Genomic DNA, 19,395 nt, shown 5'->3' with positions numbered 1-19,395 from the left:
ATTGCTAAATTTACCAGATGTCATTATTTGTGACACCAATATTTATGTTGTCACATTTACATTCATTATTCTGGTTCTAGATATTTTTTAATTTATAAACAGTTCCAATAGAGTTTGTATGCATATAAGTTTATGTTTGTAAATATCTATGACCATTCAAACATTACTTGGATTTCAGAAATATAAACTTATAAAATTCTGATTAAATAAATATGAAAGCAGTATAACTGATAAACTCATGAAGTCTACATATTTTAATGAAAGAGGTAAAAAAAAATTGTTCATCAGCAGTGATATCCTTTGCTAATATTTTAACAGCCATTTCTCCACAGTGTCTATACAATTTTTCATCCACTTGATATTAGCCTGTACTGTCTCAATAGCCTGTTTGTAAGATGTTTTTGCTCTGTGAAGATCAGCTATTGACTCACCAAAATCCAGTAGCTAAAAAATAAAATGATGCCATCATTCTTTTTAAAATGTACTGAAAATTCAATTCACTCATTTGAATGAATAAATTCCAAATTGTGATTATTTTCCCCCACTATATGGTTTAGTATTTGAAAAATAAACCCATATTTTATGAAAAATTAAAGTAGTTTTTATATACTATCTGTACATTATGTACAATTATGTACAATTATGTGCAATCCTGGCAGTTAAATTCTGCTTTTTATCTTATAATTATCACAGCCAACAATGCAGCAGAAAAAAATCACAAAATTTAAAATTGTTAGTAAATATTTTCTATTCAATCCAATTCAAAAGATTTACCATAACTAATTCATACATTCTATATTCTCAATTTACATAAATCATTTATCATTTTTGTCTTCAGCTTTATCATACTCACATATTTACACAACGACTCCACTAAATTTTCCATCTTAGGAGCAAGATTTTAATAGTACAAACCTGTTGCAATTCAAATTCTGTATTAAAAACTCTGGCCACTTGTTTAATGACTCCACCACCATCCCAATACCCTGCTAAGTAACTGTAAAAACAAAATAATTCCATACATAAGACATTTATTAACACTGATATTGTTACTAAAATTTTATGCATACATTTAATTCGAAATTGAATTCCAATCTAATGTGAATCAAATTAACTAATCACGTCCACAAACTCTTCTTGTATCATTTCAAATGGAATTTGAATTCTTATTAGTTAATGCGGATCAAATTCGAATTACGTCAGAATGCAGCATAAGTAAGCAACAATCTAACCAACACTGGAAATCAAATGATCATACCAGCCAATCTTTTCAAGATCTACATGAAGGGTTTTAAACATAAGAGGGTTTTATGCATCTTTTAAATGGTTAAATATAATTTTTGATGCCATTTTAATTCCTTTGAATGACTTTTGTTTGTATATTTAGTTCATATAATTGAGGATTTCTAGTGTGAGGTCAGTACCTCTCATGGGGGAAAATTTCCAATAAATGAGGGGAAGTTGTCAGGTGTAAATGACAATATTTTGTCTTTGATTCTTATATGATCTGCATAGCTACAAATATATGAATGTGATTGGTCTGTTGAAATATTTCCCTTGGTTTATACTTCGATAGGCCATGTTGCAAGAACTCCATTCATAACCTAAATATAGATACTTTTGATTTTTGTTTTCTAAAAATTGTTTAGTGTGTAAACGGGCTACTGACTCACCAACCAATCAATAAACCCTAGAATATGATCAGTTAAATCCTATATCAGTGTAACTTTCCTTCTATTAAAAGTGTGTTAAGTAAAAGAAATCAATTGATAAGAAATAATGATATTTCTGGCTAATTTTAGTTGTTTTCTATAGCATACAATTTGGGTTCATGTTTATTCTAGAGGCCACACAGCGTAGTGGGTTTTTGTGTCTAGAATTAATACATCATGTATCCCATCTATTCAAATGTAGTAAACACAACTATTTGTGACCTTTTGGGTCAGGTGAGTTAAAAAGTTACATTTTTTCGAGCATCAGTAACTTAAAATTATTTCACTAAAGAAGCAATTGTTTTCCCCTAAGCAAATCAATTTTAAGACTGATCAAATTTCCATAAAAATATAGAACCATATTCTCTACTCGCTACACTTACTCATCATGAATATAATCCCACTTTGACTGTACAAAGTTCCAGGCAATAGTACGACCAATTTTATTACTGGCTACATTAACCAGAATACTTCCTGTTTCTTGTTTTCTTATCTCTTCTGGGGTGATAGCATACTGCAGATATCTAAAACCCAAAGTAAGAACAAGGTATTAAACTTGTTATTAGAATAACTGTCTAGGTTTAATTTAAAAAAAAAAAACTTTTGTAAAAGTGCTGGATCTGGTTAGGTAGTTATACATGGTAAACATGGTCCTTGTGTTTATTATATTAAAGTATTCCATAAACAGGCAGCTTTTAGCCATGAATCTGAAACGACATCAAACTGTTTAGCATGTTTGATTATTAAAGTGTTTAATCTATTGCTTAAGCCACCCTTCCTTGTGAATTTTCTTCAGCTGATTTTTCGAAAAATGGCTATACTTATGAATACAACAAAGATCTAGATATTTTGCCAAATCAAATGAATAATTAAAAATGTCCTTGTCTAATTCTTCACTAAATCATTTTATGTTATTTTCCTTGCTTTGTGTAGATGTGCAATCAGTTGGGATTTTTAAATTGTCAAAACACTGAATGTTAAGCATTTAGCAACCAAATAATGAAATCATGATTGTACCAGAAGGATCAAGCTGCTAATTTCCTAAACTTCTTTCATCTGAAAATTTGTTTGCTTGCAGTACTAATTCTTCCTATGTAGACTCACTTTTAAATTTAAATTAGCAAAAACAGTTAAATTTTTTGACCAAAAGTAGTTGAACTGTTGATCTGAATAGTTAATCGAATTTTTCCTTTAGTATTTGTGTTATAAAGTGACAGATCATGCCAGGTAAAAATATTTAAATTAGAATTTCAAGTTTCATTAGAGATATACATTCCCTACCATGCCAAAACTTACCTTTGTAAAATCCAAGGTACCTCACTGCAGGCTAATGATCGTAATAAATTATCTGTTTCTGAGGCGGTTGAAGATTGTTGATATTGTTTATAGGCAAAGTTCCATTCTTCCTCTCCACCTGTCCTTATTGCTGTACAGTAGATAATATATCTCGTATCAGGATTAATCCTGCAAACAAAATCAATGTTGACTAAATTCTACCATAAATGACCTGCTAAGCCTTGAAAAAAAAACATATTTTATGGTTTTTTGATTGTTTGTGTTTTTAGTAGTTGATATGCTTCTTTTCTTGTTATATGACCTTCATGTAAAAGGTGGGTCAATTTTAGAACAATATGGCCTGAAGCATTTTTTCAGTATTTTCATGAAAGCAACTTCATCAAAAAATTATGTTTTGAAGCAAAGTTTGTAAATATGTGAGTAACAAAGGAATGCTCAATTTCTTTATAGACATAAATCTCCCTTTGGCAATAGGTCCATTAAGTTGAAGCTAGTCCAGGAAACAACTTTTTCCAACCACTAGAAATCTTCTCCAAAAGATTGAAAAACTTAGAAGAAATAGAAACCAATTGCAATCTTTTTTTTTTAAACAATGATTGAAAATTCCATGAGTAATTAGAAACAACTAAAAACAAAAAAAATTGTTTCATAACAGATGGAAAAAATTCTTTGAAATAAACTAAAATTTTTAAGCTGTACAGGTATTACAAAAGCTTTCAAAAAGGGGCATGGAAGTTGCAATGATAAATTTATAAAAGACCAGACAAATACAATTTTCAGTCTAAAACAAGAATGTGTCCAAAGTACACAGATGCCCCACCTGCACTATCATTTTCCATGTTCAATGGACCGTGAAAATGGGTAAAAAATATAATTAGGCATTAAAATTAGAAAGATCATATCATAGGGAACATGTGTACTAAGTTTCAAGTTGATTGGACTTCAGCTTCATCAAAAACTACCTTGACCAAAAACTTTAACCTGAAACTGGCACTTTCATTTTCTATGTTCAGTGGACCGTGAAATTGGGGTCAAAAGTTTAATTTGGCTTTAAAATTAGAAAGATCATATCATAAGGAACATGTGTACTAAGTTTCAAGTTGTTTGGACTTCAGCTTCATCAAAAACTACCTTGACCAAAAACTTTAACCTGAAGTGGGACGGACGGATGAACGCAGACGAAAAACAGCCGAACGGACGCAAAGTCCAGAAAACATAATGCCCCTCTACTATCGTAGGTGGGGCATAAACTAGAGGCTCCAAAGAGCCTGTGTCGCTCACCTTGGTCTATGTGAATATTAAACAAAGGAAGCAGATGGATTCATGACAAAATTGTGTTTTGGTGATGGTGATGTGTTTGTAAATCTTACTTTACTAAACAGTCTTGCTGATTACATTTATCTCTATCTATAATGAAATTGGCCCAGTAGTTTCAGTTGAAAATGTTAATAAAAATTTACAAATTTTATGAAAATTGTTAAAAATTGACTATAAAGGACAATAACTCCTTAGGGGGTCAATTGACCATTTCAGTCATGTTGACTTATTTGTAAATCTTACTTTGCTGAACATAATTGCTGTTTACAGTTTATCTCTATCTATAATAATATTCAAGATAATAACCAAAACAGCAAAATTTCCTTAAAATTACCAATTCAGGGGCAGCAACCCAACAATGGGTTGTCAGATTCATCTGAAAATTACAGGGCAGATAGATCTTGATCTGATAAACAATTTTACCACCTGTCAGATTTGCTCTAAATGCTTTGGTTTTTGAGGTATAAGCCAAAAACTGCCTTTTACCCCTATGTTTTATTTTAGCTGTGGCGGCCATCTTGATTTGATGGTCGGGTCACCAGACACATTTTTAAAACTAGATACCCCAAAGATGATTGTGGCCAAGTTTGGATTAATTTGGCCCAGTAATTTCAGAGAAGAAGATTTTTGTAAAAGATAACTAAGATTTACGAAAAATGGTTAAAAATTGACTATAAAGGGCAATAACTCCTAAAGGGGTCAATTGACCATTTCGGACATGTTGACTTATTTGTAAATCTTACTTTGCTAAACATTATTGCTGTTTACAGTTTATCTCTATCTATAATAATATTCAAGATAATAACCAAAAACAGCAAAATTTCCACAAAATTACCAATTCAGGGGCAGCAACCCAACAACGGGTTGACCGATTCATCTGAAAATTTCAGGGCAGATAGATCTTGACCTGATAAACATTTTTATTCCATGTCAGATTTCCTCTAAATGCTTTGGTTTTTGAGTTATAAGCCAAAATTGCATTTTACCCCTATGTTCTATTTTTAGCCATGGCGGCCATCTTGGTTGGTTGACCGGGTCACGCCACACATTTTTTAAACTAGATACCCCAATGATGATTGTGGCCAAGTTTGATTCAATTTGGGCCAGTAGTTTCAGAGGAGAAGATTTTTGTAAAAGTTAACAACGACGACGGACGACGGACGACAGACGACGGACGACAGACGACGGACGACGACGGACGCCGGACGCAAAGTGATGGGAAAAGCTCACTTGGCCCTTCGGGCCAGGTGAGCTAAAAAATGGAAACCAAAGGTAAAACCTGAACATAAGTTTAATATTTTTAAAAAAGCCTTGCCACATAAAGTCCAAGAAACCTGTTATCTAACAAGGTAACAAACAAGGAATGTTGGAAGTAAGTAAAATTATATGCCCTCAAATCCCACACCCTCTATCCATCTTTAAAGTGTTTTCATTGTCTCACTTATTTTCATCAGGTTTGTTCATCCAATCATCAAACTGTCTCTTTGCTTCAGTAATACATTTAGGTAGATCATAATCACATGCTATGCTGGACACCTCTGAACTCATGTATCTGAAATGTATCAAAGAACAAATGTATATGTTATGCAGGACACCTCTGTCTATATATTGTGGGTTCTATAACTATTATTTAAAGGGGATATGAAGTTTTTCACAAATAGCAATATTTGCTCAAAATACATATTTTTCAATTAAAATGTGTTTTTTCCAAAAGATTTTTTTAACAAATTTATTAAACTCACTTTTTTAAATTGATTGATTGATTTTTGGATTACCAGTGCTATCAACGCTATTGACTAAATCATGGTTGTAATTTTTAGGCAGGTGGAGTGGACTACCCACAGAGAACCACCAGCCTTTAGCAGGAAAAATGATAATCCTAGTCAGTTAATATTGGAGTCAAACTTATACCTGCCATAAGCCGGGTCAAAATTTGCAACTTAATTGCTAGTTACTATATCATATTTAAATATTAAGTAAAAATAAAAGCTGTGGGACGGGTATGAGTCAGTATTACAATGTAATGATAAAAAATATGAAAAAATACGTTTTACAATTACAATGTCATGTTTATGATTACTTACAACTGTAGATGATTAAGACCTGTGCTGTTCAAACCAAACTTATCATATGCTTTATCAACAAGTTTTCTCATCACACTCTATGAAAGATGAAAGCAAGGAGAATATAATCACATGTAATTATTCCCGTCAATAAGAGTTAAGAAAAAAATAAAATATAAGAAACATAATGCAGTAACTTATTAGATTTTCTAATAACCTTTAGACATGGTATTAGTACACTTAAAGGTGGATGAAAGATCTTCTAAATCCTAAAATCCATACTTCGTCATTTTGGCAATATAATTTTTGTCCCGCTAAATCTCTAAAAAGTTAGTTGTTCAATATCTTAAAAGAAAACCATACATTATACTGTTTTAAACGTAAAATATTCAGCTCAATAGTCTGATAAATATATTTGTTATTATTTTTCCTGAATAAATTGTATAACATCTCTATGAAATACCAGTTTACAGAAAAATCCTTTCCCCACTCTTTGGCATTGCTATTTCACTGTCTTTTTTTCAATAAGTTATGATAATTGAATAATTGTGTTTTCTAGATTAAAAGTACAATTCAATGGGTATTTATTCATTTCAATTCAATGTTTTGAATATATTGGTAAATGGGTCATACATTGTAATGTTACAAAATGTTGAGATTATTTCAAGGTCATTTATTGTATTTTAAATGTTAAAAAAGGCAAATTGAAATAAATTTTGTTTTGAAGAAAACTTTGTTACAGACTTTGTTTAAGTTGATTAGGTCAAATTATAATTGCGCTAAAAACTGGATTACAGTACATATCAAATATAATTTGCTAAACTTCAGAGATGAGACTTAATTTTCTTTCACTTGTATATTTTTTAGAATTCTAAATTACAAGGTTATCTTATATTTCGTATCTTAGGAAAGATAACTACAAGCTTTTTTCTATGTCAGATAAAATACCTTAAATTTTCCGTAATAATTTGACTTTGACAACATGCTGTCTAAGTAAGATAACTGTTTATTAGCAGCTGTACGTGGAACATAATCCATTTCTTTATCTAAATATTCAATAATTCCTAATCCAATATCAGCATTCAGTTGGTTGGCCCTAAGAATATAAAACAAAGCTGGACACATATATATTCATAAAGAACTACTATTTTAACTAAATACATTGAAAGAATAACATGAATTACAATAGACTGGTTATACACAGATTTGTCTCCCCTGTTTATAAATTTGATACTAAAATGTAAAGGTAAGAAATAAAATAGTTAATACTTTTAAAAAATTAAATATGCAAAATTTTGAAGTCAAAAGATCATGATTGAGCAGCAGCGCTAAATAATCTCAATGGACATTAGATGTGCCAATGCTTATACAACTGCACACCAAATATCTTTGTGGATTACTGTTAGTGGTATCCCTCATACTGACCTAATCATAAACTTGAACATTCAAATGAAGCAATTGTTGAGGGTGAAATAAAAAACCTCAAACCTACCTAAATATCTTTAAAAGACAGTCATAAAGTTCATTTTTCTTTACATATATATTTCGATAGTGCAAATTGGTAATAACTTATTGTGTCCAAATCAGAAGAAAACCAACAAGAGATGTCTTATGTATTGTATGCCCTTACAAATAACAGACTACAGTGGTTAATTTATGCTTTCCTGATACTTTTATGGCCATAATTATAGACTTACCAAGTATAAGTAAAGAATACTTAATTATTTCATTCAAACTTACCTACTAAAACTCCATGCATCATTTATTAACTGAGCTCTGTTGATTGCAGAAATTTCCTTTAAAGAATAGAGAAACAATTCATATGACACAAAAACTGTTTTGATTGCCGAGTCTATTAGGTTTCTTTAGTAAAACCGAAACAAAAGTTCAAATATATTCAGTATGAACAATATGGTATTTTGAGTCTGAAGTCACTCTAACAAGACCATATCACCAGCTGCATATCACACAAGGTATCTGATGACCAATATTGAAGACTATTCAATATTTTTTTTAATACATGTAAATGAAACTGTAAATGAAACATAATGTACATGCTAATTTTATAAAATTGAAAACATGCTAAAAACAATTCCACAATATTTAGTGGATTACTTCAATACATGTGATTTGTTTCTGTAAAATGTCAAAGATCAATCTTGAAAACTGATATCGATAATGAGATAAAGTAATTTTTGATTCAATTCCGAAAAAACAATCCCTATGCAAAATTCTGTCTGAAATACTACCGTATGATTTGTTTTTAACTGGTTGATGATAGCTCTCCAGTTCTGTTCTGTGTAATTCACTCTGTATACCCCATATTGTCCAATGTTTGCTATAACCCAGGATGTACCATCTTCTTTTGGTATCTGCAAGGGTGTTATATCTGAAAAGTTACAAGGTTTTAAAGTAGTCAAAATCCAATTCATGTGCTACAACTAAAAATAGGGACTTGTACAACATATTACACATTTTCTTAATTTACCAAATATTGTCCTACACTTAATTTATCAGTAATTGTACCATTGAACCAAAACACAATTTTGCTAAATTTACCTGTGGATATAACATTGAATCAAATCACATCTTTACTTAATTAACCTGTAATGTATCTTTGACCCATATCACATCTTTACTTAAGGTGGTACCCAACACTTAAACTAAATTAATTTGGCTCGTTTAATTTTCAAAAAATCTTGACAAAGTATTTACTCTGACCCTTTGACAAAAATATTAAAAAATTACAAAATATTTGAACCAACTGTTTTATCAGAAAAATTACACTGGTTTTATAGCAGTTTGACAAACAAAGCCTAATATTCCCTTAACACAATGTAATTTTACAGAGTTATCTCCCTGTAGTGTTAGGTACCACCTTAATTTATCTGCAAATGTATCATTGAACCACGTCACAACTCTATTAATTTACCTGTAAATGTATCATTGAACCACATCACATCTTTACTTAATTTACCTCTAAAAGTATCATTGAACCATATCACATCTTTACTTAATTTACCTATGGATGTATCATTAAACCAAATCACATCTTTACTTAATTTACCTGTAATTGTTCATTGAACCAAATCACATCTTTTCTTAATTTACCTGAAAACGTATCATTGAACCAAATCACATCTTTACTTAATTTACCTGTGGATGTATCATTGAACCAAATTACATCTTTACTTAATTTACCTGTAATTGATCATTGAACCAAATCACATCTTTTCTTAATTTACCTGTGGATGTATCATTGAACCAAATCACATCTTTACTTAATTTACCTGTGGATGTATCATTGAACCAAATCACATCTTTACTTAATTTACCTGTGGATATATCCTTGAACCAAATCACATCTTTATTTAATTTACCTGTAAACGTACCATTGAACCAAATCACATCTTTTCTTAATTTACCTGAAAACGTATCATTGAACCAAATCGCATCTTAACTTAATTTACCTATGGATGTATCATTGAACCATATCACATTTTTACTTAATTTACCTATGGATGTATCATTGAACCATATTACATCTTTACTTTTCTTTACAAATTGTTTCTCTCCACTGTTTGTTAGAGTTACTGGTATCCACCACTTGTAACTGAAACAGGAAAATCATAATAAAACAAGAATGTATCCCCTGTTCACAGATGCCCCAGTTGCAGTTTCATTTTCTATGTTCAATTGACCATGAAATTGGGGTAAAAACTCCAATTTGGCATTGAAATTAGAAAGATCATTCATAGGGAACATGTGTACTAAGTTTCAAGTTGATTGTTAAAAACTACCTCAACCAAAAACTTTAACATGAAACAAGACAGACAAATAGATGGACGCACAGACCAGAAAACATAATGCCCCTCTACTATCATAAATGGGGCATAAAAAATGTTATTTTACAAGTAGAAATAATGATAATTTCATATTTTACAATAAACCATTGAAGTCAATCCATAGAATAGAATAGAGCACACTCTATAAGACATCATTATACATTAATGAAGAAACTGATTTTAGAAGATGGTCCTCATGGTGCTATATAAGGGGTTCTCATAGAGATAAATATATGGTTGATGCATAGATTTCTTTCAAGTCCCACTTATAACATTGCCTTGTTGGTGTGCCTATCCTTTTTAAAATCCTGGGTCCACAACTGTAATGCATCAAAACTAGATCAATATCTGCAGACTCAGTGGTAGGAACGGGCATAAAAAATATTTTGGAAAATTTGTAAAGTTGACAGTGCATGTTTGTTATCACATATTCAAATTGGCAGATAGCTGTATTGTATTTTAAGCTCTGACAGCATCAAATGATGATTTGATGGTTGTTAATTAAGTTAACTGGCTACACGCTTAATGTCATTAAAATCTCAATTATAACATTAAGATGATTATCAAGCCTTTTTTATTGTGAGTTTCTTACTTGTAAGGAGATTTATATAACATTGGATCCTTAGCCTCTGGGTTACTTAGAAATCGTTTCTGTGACAGCTTAACTTGGCCTTGTGCTGTAACGGTTACCATGACAACAGGATAGTTCATCTGTAGTAACCAAGTGTCCATTATAGTTTTGACATCTGCTGGCAGAGTTACTTTATCAATCTTGGCTTGCTAAAAAAAAAAAAATTGAGAAAGTAAAAACTCGGTTACAAGTACTAAAATCATCTGAAAGTATATAAAGCCTTACCAAAATTCTATCTAAATAACAGATTGATATTAAAAATTAAAGTATATTTGGACCATGTAGCATTAAGGTAATTAACTAAAAATCTACATTAAATATTTGAAATATTGATAATCAATGCAATCAAAACTGATTAAACAAATATTACATCCAAAATCAACTACAATCTATTAATCCTAATATCCACATCCTCAGGTACTGGTGGTGTTCTAAAGGTGTGTAAAGTTTTATCAATAACATATTAGTCAATTAGAACGCTTATAAGAGACTGTTACAACATGTTGCAATATTGGAACAGCTAAAAGCAAGTTCAATTATAACATGTTATATTATATTCCTTTATTAACATCCTCCAGTAGTGTCCCAGAACTATGTACAGTTTCTGCAATAACTGTAAAGCTCTTTTACAATAGACCCTTAATCCCATATACAGTAAATTCAGAAATAATTGCATTAGTTTTTATTATTGGGAAAAATGCAAGAGTTATAATCGCAATAATTTAAACTCGTATTATGCATTTTTTGTTATAAATTAAACAGGACTTTTATCAATATCACAAAAATTAAAATTACATTTGATTCTAAAATGACAAAAGTGCAATAATAAATGCATGCAATAATTTCTGTAACAAAATTGTAGTTGGTGAGTTTGATTATCTTCCCTTAAATATTTAAGACTGGTATAAATTTTATTTTTATATTCTTTATCAGCTCACAGGAACATGGACAGGCAGGCAAAAGAACAGGACAATTCCTAAATATCTTTCAAGACTTTGGTTGCAGAGTTTCACCAGAAAGACTGATAAATTTCTTACTACATATGTACCACAAAGTATAGAAAAATAGTAAAACTATTCGCTGACAAATATGTTGTGAATATGTTATACTTACTGTATTCAGGGCTTCAGAGAGATCATTGTGATCGGCATTCTGAAACTTTCTGTTATTCAAATATCTCTATAAAACAGAAATATAATATAAAACTCTATGCAAAAAATTAGTCTATAAAGTTAAAGTTATAAGATTTACATTAATCAACAAAGAAATCTACAAAAACTTTGTATCACTATAGCTTAATTGATTCCAGTATCAATAGGCTTCTTCTCTATATCTTTAATCAGTATAAGTTTCATGCTATCAAGCATGGGGGGAACTACCAGAAACCATTCTAATTTTTTCCCATTTTGGTATAGTGATTTTGATCAAAGATTTACCTAGAATGACAGAAAGACTGTCAGATTGATGACCTGATTTTAACAATGGTAACAATTTATTTTTAGGAAGCATTAACTAGATTTAAAGAAAGAATAAGCTAAGACAGCTAAATGACAACACAAGTCTTCCAACAACAGACAGATGTTTACCCAATATGTCAAGCTCCAAAACATTATCAGTCTGTCATTAAAACAAACATTAACCAAAAAAAATATTAATATGACATAAATAAAAATTTACTGAGGAGGTTCCATATTTAGAACAGGCACATGTAAATGTGACTAGTGTTAATTTTTTTTTTCATGCAATTATGTTAAAATATTGTATGGTAAGAGTTTGGTTTCAGCTATGTCATCTACTAAATGTTGATGTGACTACTAATGTGGATAAAAAAACTTACTGTTAGTCCTTTGCTAAAGGTTTCTTCTCCTAAGAAAAATCTGGCCATTCTTATCACACTTCCTCCCTGTAATTATAATAAAATCTGTCTTTTAAATATAATTTATTAACTTGTAATTTTAATAAAAATGCATGTTCTTTCAAATATAATTCATTATCGGTAATTCGTATATTTTCCCTTTGATCTTACTGCCTAATATTTTTCGAGTATCAACGTACTGGCTGTACCACTGAAAATATTAGACAATACATTGTGTGACGTCATAATTACAGATAAACAGAATAATAGGTAGTTTCGTTTTTGATACTGACTATATCATGTGGAATATCTAAACTTGTCCTAACGGGCACGTCTAGATATTCCACATGATATAGTCAGTATCAAAAACAAAACTACCTATCATTCTATATTTAACTTGATATAATAATATAAATACTGCATTCTATAATTTAAATGAAATTTATCATCTTCCTATAAAACTGAACAATCATTCTAACCTTTGAAAGATATTCAAAATATTTTTATATGTATTTCTTTCTGCTAGCAGAGTATGTACTGCTTACATGGAGTGCTGAAGTTCACCATGGGTTTATTGTTTGGAATAGTTTTGATCACATTCTGTGCGTGAACTGTTTTTGTTTCTTCCTTTTTTTGCCAATGACATGGTAGTTTTTATTGCACTCATGGAAATGGATTGTTCCCTTTGTATTTTTTTAACTGCTGTTAGAAATTGATATTTACCTTGCTGTATGATATGGCATCAAAGATATTACTTAGTCCTTCTAAACTTGTTAACGGTACATATATGGGATGAGAAGTCACATGACTGTCAAAGTCTAAAACTGGGTGCAGATCCTCTATTATCATATGGTCAAACTGAAAGTGAAAGTACTATGAACATACAATACAATTAACAGAATTATATATACTAATAGATTTGGACTTTCCTTTATAATGGAAAAACAGCATGAAGCAATTAATGTATCAAAATACTTTGTCTCAGCTTCTCTTTGATTGATTGATTGATTGTTGTATTGACCCTATTTTTAAGCGCCACTTTTGGGCTGTTTCATGGCAGCCAGTTTTTATTGGTGGAGGAAGCAAGTGTCCAGTGAGAACCATTGCCTTAAATGGCAAACTGGCTATCATAGTCAATTAAGATTAGAGTCAAGTGTACCATCATGAGCAGGATTCGAACTCACAACCTTAGTGTTGCCTAGCTAGTAGTTACAGTAGTAGAACTACATAGACCACAAGGCCATTGAGTCCCTTTCTCTTTGATCTTAGTTATTAACATTATCACACTTTTGCCTTAGTTATTTCTGTATGATAATAGTCAAGATATTCCAGAGATATAGGTTTTTCTCAAAAATTAGAAGAAGTATGTATGACGTTTGAAGTCATAAGTCTAGGTCATTAACATTGCCTATAAAAATAACTATATTAATTCTTCAGCAGACATTACTTACCATTTTCCAATCTGGGAAGATATGGTCTGTTCCAATATACTCCATAAAAGTAGCAAATCCTTCATTTAACCAAAGATCATCCCACCATTTCATTGTTACTAAGTTTCCAAACCACTAAAATTATAATTTAGAACTGTTAAGTCGATAAACAAGCATATGCAATATATTAATAGTTGAGCATAAAAAACAAATTCTCTAATGAGCTGAAAAAAAGTTATCTTGTCATAATAAATTTGAAATTAAAGTATCATTTATATTTTGGGTTAACCTAGTGCTAGTTAATTTTTTCTATTATTTGATTTTGCTTCATAGCTTCAATAAATTATAATCTTTAAAGGAGAATGTCCAAAACATTATGGTGTTAAAAGATAAGGATAAACCAAGGCTGTTTTAACTGATTTATTTATAATAGAAAGACTTCCATGTTGTGAATCTCACAGAGTATTATCTTTTATCTACCTAGTAGCTGGTTCTTTGGTCTTGACATGGTTTTACATGATATAATATTGAGAATGAAAATGGTAAATGTGTCAAAGAGACAACAACCCAACCATAGAGAAAATCAAAGTTCTTGAAAGCACAGATTGTGTTAATTCATCAGTGGGAAGTAAAATTTGATAAGTTACACAGTTGAACTAAGGATCAAAATTTGTGTATCTCTGTCAGTATTGGTTGAAGGTGTATTTAATTAAGTTTATTTCAGGAATGTATTGCCCACACTGGTATTTGTATTGACACTGTTTATTTTGATGAATAAACCTTCCTAAGGCCAAATCAAATAATTTGTGTGTTTCTTATTACATCTTTGGAAAAAAATAGGGTAAATAGGTACTTTTTTTAACCATTTGTTTTACATTGAGTCTACAGGAGGGACATTCTGACTATAACAACTAGTGTTGGTTATTTAAAAATGGCAAAAAAAACTTTAGGGTAGGCTATTTTTTAAGCTTAAAAAAGGAGGACAGGGTAATAGGAAACAAACTTTTTTTTATTTGGCTTAAGAATTGTTATTTGTTTCTCAAACAATATGACTAACCTGGTGTCCTAATTCATGGGCTATTACAACAGCTGTTCTTTGTTTACTTTCTGCAGAGGATACACCCTCTTTATATAACAGGTATCTTTCTTTATATGTTATAAGTCCCCAGTTTTCCATAGCTCCTGGTCCAAAGTCTGGTATAGCTATCATATCTGATATGAATATAACAATACACACACTGAAAGGTTTTGTCTGCATGACAGATAATGACCAAACAATAGGATGAAATCATGATTTTTTTTACTGTGAACAATGAGGTTGTGAGCTTAATTCCTGCATGTGGCAGGTGTGTTTGACTTCTATCTTAAGGTGGTGCCTAACACCACAGGGAGATAACTCGGTAAAGTTAGCTAAACATTTTAATGACATTGTGTTGTAAAAGGAACATAAAGCTTCTTAATAATCAAAATTGGTGTTTGTCAAACTGCTACATAACCAGTGTAATTTTTCTGAGAAAACGGTTGGTTCAAAATTTTTGATATTTTTATAGTTTTGTTAAAGGATCAAAGTAAATACTTTGAATTTTTTTTATGAAAATTAAACAAGCCAAATTAATTTAAATGAAAGTGTTGGGTACCACCTTAAATGACTAGGATTGCGAGTTTTTATGCTAAGGGTTTATCAGTGATTATCTCTGGGCACTAAATCTGCATAAAAAGAAATGACTGCAAACAATATATCATCATTCCATGATAGGTTTTAAAGTCATGTGATACTTAACAGGACAAGTTACAATAAGTTATTGCAACTGGCCCACTATTTTCTTTGACTTGTTTTAAAAAAAATATAGTATTGCATCTTACAAAAAAATCAATGTAACTTTCAGTGTGTAAAAATTATTGAATACCTCTCTCTTTTTCTTGAAAAACTTGATTATTATGAAAACCAGAATGTCTGTGTCTGTTAGGGCAAGTTTTAACTATAAGCAGCCTTAAATACCACAAAGATAGTTCAAAGTGTTGTTTGTTGGAAGAAAATGTTATATACATTGTTAACCATACCTTGTTTTGGTAAAGGGAAGGATATGTTGAAAAATTGTTCATAAAATGTCAACACTTGAGTTCCAACATTCAATGCAAATTTAGTCTGGTCCACTGATTCTGGTCTTGACCATACACCATACTTAAAATAAATTTAAAATTCAAATATAAACAAATAATTTGAATTATGAAAACTGTTTTAATATCATAACAATGGTTAAAAATACAAGCATAATGTGAACAAGCAGGCAAAGAATGAGATATCTCAAACAAATTCCTTTAAATTCTACTAAGTGTTGCTACTGTCCAACCCAATAGTCTCCAGTGGATTATGAGTTGCCTCTTCATCAATCATACCACAACTCCACCTTTATATATTGATGTATGGTATAAACATGTTCCTCTTATTGTCGACGATGTGTTGGCCTTTTGATGCCTTTTCCATTTTTTTGTTGGATTGCTGCCTTCATGACACATCAAAATATACTGTAAACCAACTTATTATTTCATGAAATATTTATTTTCGAGAAATACTTATTTCACGTAAAGCCTATTTTAGTCCACTTTGGGAAGACTTAATTTTGCAATTTTCAAACTATTTGATGTAGTTAAATAAGTATATATCCCTTTTTGTTTTATATATTCATAACAATCAATTTTGCCGTTAATTATTCATTAGTGAAGTCGCGAAAATAAATCCCTCATAAAAATTAGTTGGTTTACAGTACTTCAATTCATATTAAATGTGTTACTCTTACCACTATTCTTAATATAGTTAAAACCCTAAAACAATGAAAAACTCTTGACAGATTCCCAGACATGATAAATATCAGTGACTCTTACTTTGATACCAGTTTTAGTCGTGTTACTTGTGTAATTAAAATCTCCCACAACAAAGGCTAACAGATAAGTTGACATCATAGGAGTCACTTTATACTCATCAGCTATGTAGTCATCAGACCTACAATAGAAAAATCTAAGATATGCACAATGTAACCAAATACATTTCTTCATTCTTCAAGCTTGAAATAAAATAAATCTCAATAGCTTGTTGTTTATTTTTGCTTTCCTAGCTTGATAACATCCTACACAGGTGACATTTATAACATACACATTTATAAGGAATAGATATGTTAAACATGTTGTGTAAAAAAAAGAATATTTCTAAGATATATGACTTTTCAACACCTTCTAAATTGAAGACTTTAAAGTTCAAAAATTGGCTTTTATAAAAAAGAAAGTCATGTTTACCCAAAATTTTGAAACAAGCCCAACTTCATAGTAAACTACTTTGAACCCAAACTTAAATTTGATATTGGACAGAAAAGTAATGTTTAGACACAAAGACTGGATAAATCTTATGCCCCCTACTATCTTTTGCAAGGCATACAATTTTTAATTACACGCATATTTTAAGTGCCATCTATATTTTTATCAAATAATTTTGTTGGTGAAATTTTACATTACAATGATATATCTATTCTTTGAGAGTAGAAAACATAGTACAGTACCTTTTATATGTTTTATCTATTGGCATATTGGATAGTGAAATCTTGTCTTTATGACGAATCAAAGTTACTTTGAACTGTGCCTTTAAATCTGGTTCATCAAAACATGGGAATGCTTTTCTGGCTTTGATTGATTCAAACTGAGTTGAGGCTAAGAACCTGTAGATGAAAACAAAAATAAATGAAATGCAACCTCCTTAATCCTCATTGATGTTCAATTTATAATCTAATTTTTATAACATTCAAATTTTATTTAGTTACATAAGTTACTATTTCTTATAACTTTACTTTTCTTTCCGTACGAACGGACGGACAGACGCACAGACCAGAAAACATAATGCCCCTCTACTATTGTAGCTGGGGCGTAATAAGCAGAAAAAGCAAGTCCATGTTGTTGTATAGGAGCTCCCAAAATCACTCATGTCAAAATCAAATAGAAGGTGCACAACTACATGCAATGTAGAACAATCTGTGCACGCTGAGTTTGATTTAGTTACCTGTATATATTGCTCAATAGATTATTGGAATTAGACCATGGCTTTGTTTCCAAAGTGAAAAAACAAGTCATATTCAAATTAATACAATTAACAAAAATATTACATTACTATCATACCTTGTGGTGTTTTCTTCTTTATATGAACTGTAGTAAAGTCCTTGTAGATCATCTAACAGGGGACCAGTAAAATTCATAGCTATGGAATAGTTATGTCCCTTTATAAACTGGTTACTAGATACAAATGTTACAAGTTGTGAGTCAGCATCATATGATAATGACAAGAAAACAGGACTAGCAATTAGATTGTCCAGTGAGTCTATTTTTACAGAATTTTCATCTATTACCAGCTGCCTGCTGTTGAGTGTAAAGTTACTGGTATTCTCTGTACAAGTAATTTGTATTGTTACAGACCCATTAAATGTAAACTTTGATGGATCACCAGAGTACAAGTCTGGAAACAGTTCAATAGAATAGAAAGAAGGAATAACAGATCTGGAAAGTCTATAGTCTGATCCTTGATTGTCTTGTAAATTCTCATCTAGCCAGTTTTCAATATGTGAATAGTATCTGCTCATCCACTTGATGTTGGCTTGTGTTTTCTCAATCGCCTGTTCAAGTGCTCTTTGACCTGATCCTATGCTGGGATGCCTTCTCTTGAATTCCCTCAACTGAAAATAAAATATAAAATAAATTAATTTCTCTAATTCTTAGATGTGATTTATCCTTTCCTGACATATTGATTATTTTTAATAAATCAATGTGTGGTTTGATCATTTCCTCATTGGTCAAAATTCAATTATGACATCAAATTAAATTTTCTTGCTTTGTTCTAAATTTCCTATTGTGACGGCATGAAAAAGGTGACTATGCCTAATGACTCAAGTCTTAAAAGCAAGTAATAAATAGAAAATCTTTTCTTTGTTCATGGAAAATATATTCAAATATTTTATTCAACACATTTGTATAACTTCTTGTTTATTTTAGGAAATGTTCACATAAATATATAATAGAATGTAAAGATTAAGGAAATATATAGCCATAAATCTAATTTTAATATTTAATAATTGGAAAATTCTTTCAAAGAAACAAATAATTGTTAACAAATAAAAGAAAAGAGTTGCAATATTTCCCCTGATTGCACATATGTCCAAGGGCAACAACTAAAATATATGTTGTTTGGTTTTTTTTTGTTTTTTTTTTAA

The 19,395-nt window shown here is 30.6% G+C and overlaps 1 protein-coding gene across 1 annotated transcript in view; it reads right to left on the bottom strand.

Moving 5' to 3' along the window:
• Window positions 1–19,395, bottom strand: part of LOC134707117 (uncharacterized) — a 102,959-nt gene continuing 83,564 nt past the window's right edge. The window contains exons 59-78 of the mRNA XM_063566651.1: window positions 18,311–18,861; window positions 17,701–17,856; window positions 17,033–17,150; window positions 16,211–16,331; window positions 15,207–15,361; window positions 14,171–14,284; window positions 13,443–13,577; window positions 12,702–12,767; window positions 11,978–12,043; window positions 10,826–11,013; window positions 9,904–10,001; window positions 8,638–8,777; window positions 8,129–8,184; window positions 7,337–7,484; window positions 6,410–6,486; window positions 5,767–5,877; window positions 3,009–3,176; window positions 2,096–2,236; window positions 916–997; window positions 1–444 (exon numbers count right to left, since the gene is read on the bottom strand). Coding sequence (XP_063422721.1) covers window positions 304–444; window positions 916–997; window positions 2,096–2,236; window positions 3,009–3,176; window positions 5,767–5,877; window positions 6,410–6,486; window positions 7,337–7,484; window positions 8,129–8,184; window positions 8,638–8,777; window positions 9,904–10,001; window positions 10,826–11,013; window positions 11,978–12,043; window positions 12,702–12,767; window positions 13,443–13,577; window positions 14,171–14,284; window positions 15,207–15,361; window positions 16,211–16,331; window positions 17,033–17,150; window positions 17,701–17,856; window positions 18,311–18,861 — 2,832 coding nt within the window. The 3' untranslated portion in view covers window positions 1–303. The remainder of the gene's footprint in view (window positions 445–915; window positions 998–2,095; window positions 2,237–3,008; window positions 3,177–5,766; window positions 5,878–6,409; window positions 6,487–7,336; window positions 7,485–8,128; window positions 8,185–8,637; window positions 8,778–9,903; window positions 10,002–10,825; window positions 11,014–11,977; window positions 12,044–12,701; window positions 12,768–13,442; window positions 13,578–14,170; window positions 14,285–15,206; window positions 15,362–16,210; window positions 16,332–17,032; window positions 17,151–17,700; window positions 17,857–18,310; window positions 18,862–19,395) is intronic.

The sequence above is a fragment of the Mytilus trossulus genome, chromosome 2 (assembly GCF_036588685.1).
Source record: "Mytilus trossulus isolate FHL-02 chromosome 2, PNRI_Mtr1.1.1.hap1, whole genome shotgun sequence".
Classification (NCBI taxonomy): domain Eukaryota; kingdom Metazoa; phylum Mollusca; class Bivalvia; order Mytilida; family Mytilidae; genus Mytilus; species Mytilus trossulus.
The sequence above is the reverse complement of the archived record's forward strand: the minus strand, read 5'-3'. Positions and strand labels throughout refer to the sequence as shown.